Below are 3,292 nucleotides of genomic sequence, written 5' to 3'. Positions count from 1 at the left end.
AACACACAGCCAAACACCTACCAACACCTAAAGATACATGCCCAATTCCATGGTTGCAAGATAAATGGTTTGTGGTGAAGATGATCTTTTTCCCAAATAGTTATAACAATGCTCACGAGTCTCACGACTCCATGGTCCACAGTCCATACCAAAGATGTATATGTATAACATACGTATACGTATAGAATACTCTCCCAGGTCGTATAAAAACTTGCTCACACAGTCACACGTGTCCGTGAGGCCATCCGTACGGCATATATGATGGTGACGGTTCAATTCTGCTTTTCCTTTTTTGTAATTCTAAATTCTTGTGTCGAAGAGTTCACATATTCTGACCTTCTACATGTGGAGCCCACATAAGAGCCGGCCAACCTCACAGAATATGCCACATAGAACTTCAATACGTCTCAGTTTCGATTAAATTATATTAAATTTGAGTCTCATCTTTAACTTTAGAACTGGGAAAATTCCGAATCTACGTAATCAGAAGATAGCAGAAAGGTTGAATTTTTATTTTATTTTATTTTATTTTTTTATTTAAATGTGTGGTTAACAGAGATGATAGAGGTTTGTTAATGGAGGAAAAAGGGGAAGAGAGATATGATTATTAGTATACGACGAACTGTATACGGTTGAGGTACTTTCTCTGTCTTCGTTTTCCTTCTCTTCGCCCATCTCAGGTTCTCAATTTTTAATTTTTTAGGGGTTTGGGAAGTTTTCTAATCCTTTTTCTGTTCAGACATGGTTTCTTCCAGGCAATGATTGGTGATTCCCTTCTTTTACTGTAGTTCAGTTCTAACTTCTGATCAATTTTTATTTTATTTTTTATTTTTTATTTTATATTTTTAAAATCTTCTGTGAATTTTTTAATTGTTTATTGAGGTTTTCGTGTTGGGATTTTTCAGTATTTTGACGAAGGAGGTCATTGACCTTTCATTTTTTGGAACTGGAAGCGAAAAATGATTTCTTTTTCGTTCAGAGTTTGGATGGCATTAGGGTTTCCGGTGGTCTGATGGAGCTAGAAATCCAATTGCGGAACCTCGATTTGAAGGGATTTTTTATGCTTTGACCTGTTGCAGAGAGAAGTTTGCGGTTTAAATCGCGGTGGGAGCTGGTTTGACAAGTTATTGCTTGTTTTCTGTTTGATGGGACCTGGTTTGACAAGTTCTTACCTGTTGATTAGTTTTCTGCTTGATGGGTTTGAAGGAATTCTGGACAGGGATTTTTTCTGATAGTTCTGCGTAGGAAGTGGAAGGAAGCTATGGACGAGGAAGCAAGCTCATGGTTGAGGAGGGCCAAATTCTCTCGGTCGGTTTATCACAGATTGGATTCTTCGGGATTGCGTTCCATTCCATTATACCTTCCACCGGATCTAGATTTGAGATTGAGGTCGAGGGCTACCGTTCAACTACAGGATCGTGATTCCATATGGAATTTGACGTCGACCACTCGAAGGGATAGCGATCCCAGATTGAAATCGAGGCCTTCCCTCCAACCGAATCGCGGTTCCCAGGTAAATTTGGGGGTTAATCGTGATTCTGTGGCTACCGGACTTCAACGCAATCCAACTACCAGATCTTTATCCCCTCTGCCTGAAAGTTGTCTCTCAGATGCATTTAAGGAAGCTCAATCTGCACAGAAGAGATTCTCCACTCCGGGCCCTCAAAGAAAAGTAACCAATAAAGGGATTGCCGGGAAGATTTTCGCTAGAGATTCTTATCGTACTCGGGCATCGGATTCCACGTCGTCGTCAACTTCGAATTCAGATAAATTGAATAACCGAAAGGAGTCTTCGTGGACGAAGTACTTTGATCATGGGGGAGGAAGGGTCACTGCCGTGGAAACTGCTGCGGATGAATTCAAGGTTGATCTCTCTCAGTTGTTCTATGGGCTTAAGTTTGCCACCGGGGCTCACAGTCGAATTTACCATGGAATTTATAAGGATGAACCCGTTGCAATGAAGATTCTCAGCCCACCTGATGATGACGAAAATAGGGCCATAGCGGCTCGGCTGGAGAAGCAGTTCACTAGAGAAGTTACTCATCTGTCTCATCTCCACCATCAAAATGTGATCAAGGTAGCTCAAGTTTCTTTTTTCTTTGTTCATGGATTAGGGATCTTAGTAATTTACTTTTGTCAAATTATGATCACAGAATTATAATGTTGTTGCAGAAATTACTCCATTTTCCCTTTTGTGTCTTGATGATTATGCATTGCATCGATTCTACTGTTTTCTTTGTCGAGTTCAGCGATATTGCTGTTAGCTGTTCTGTTCCATAATGATGTTTGTGTGAAGCTTCAATCCTATTTGGGCAAAGCTGAGACTTGCTATACTCTGGAGTGTGTAATGATGTTGGTTCCTTCTGGTTAATCTCAGCTCTCAGAAAACAGTTGTTGATTTTGTGTCTGTTCCACATGTTTTCAATTTTCCAAAGTGGGTTCTGTTGGGGATCTTTCAATGAATTTTTGGCATTTTCAGTTGATACAGTTAACAAATTGCTTTTTTTTTTTGGTTGTTGTTGGGGTGGAAAAAGAGAGGGGCCCGGGGGTGGGGGAATTTGCCTCAGTAATTCTGTGGGTCTTCCACTTCTGGATACAACTAAAATTGGGAGAATCATACTTACCAGTTTTGCTCATCTTATTTATGCAGTTGGTAGCCGCATTTAAAGACCCACCAGCCTTTTGTGTCATCACCAAATATATTTCAAGGGGATCTTTGAGAGAATTTTTACACAAACTTGAGCACAAATCTCTTTCCTTACAAAAATTGATAGCTATTGCTCTAGAGATTGCTCGAGGAATGGAATACATTCACTCACAGGGTGTCATTCATCGTGACCTCAAACCAGAGAATATTCTCCTTGATGAAGACTTCCATGTGAAGATTGCTGATTTTGGAATAGCTTGTGAGGAGGCATACTGTGATACCTTGGTGGAGGACCAGGGGACCTTTCGCTGGATGGCACCAGAGTTGATCAAACATAAGGCCTATGGACGGAAGGTCGATATTTACAGTTTTGGACTCATCCTGTGGGAGATGGTAGCTGGGACGATTCCTTATGAGGGAATGCTACCTGCCCAGGTAGCTTATGCTGTTGTGAATAAGGTATATTTCTTATTTTATTGCCTTTATATTAATATGAAACTTCTAGTGGCCATAGATGAACTTCCTCCATCGAATTTTTTATTTATTATTAATTGCAAAAAATGAGGTTAAACAATGCTTTCACTACAACTTTTTTGTGTTGTTGTAAAATGTATCTAGGAATTTACAAACCCCCCCCCCCCCCCC

General features: G+C 40.2%; 1 protein-coding gene across 2 annotated transcripts in view; it reads left to right on the top strand.

Moving 5' to 3' along the window:
- The first annotated feature begins 456 nt into the window (after nucleotides 1-456).
- LOC122094270 (serine/threonine/tyrosine-protein kinase HT1) overlaps nucleotides 457-3,292 on the top strand; it is a 3,837-nt gene continuing 1,001 nt past the window's right edge. Inside the window, exons 1-4 of one of the 2 annotated variants that reach the window (XM_042665025.1) lie at nucleotides 457-637; nucleotides 906-1,104; nucleotides 1,207-2,077; nucleotides 2,651-3,106. In XM_042665025.1, the coding sequence (XP_042520959.1) occupies nucleotides 1,262-2,077; nucleotides 2,651-3,106 (1,272 nt within the window). In that variant the 5' untranslated portion in view covers nucleotides 457-637; nucleotides 906-1,104; nucleotides 1,207-1,261. Of the gene's footprint in view, nucleotides 766-905; nucleotides 2,078-2,650; nucleotides 3,107-3,292 lie in introns of both variants that reach the window. The other variant, XM_042665024.1, reaches the window with a different exon arrangement.

The sequence above is a fragment of the Macadamia integrifolia genome, chromosome 11 (genome assembly GCF_013358625.1).
Source record: "Macadamia integrifolia cultivar HAES 741 chromosome 11, SCU_Mint_v3, whole genome shotgun sequence".
NCBI classification, from domain to species: Eukaryota; Viridiplantae; Streptophyta; class Magnoliopsida; order Proteales; family Proteaceae; genus Macadamia; species Macadamia integrifolia.
This window is presented reverse-complemented; position numbering and strand designations above follow the sequence as displayed.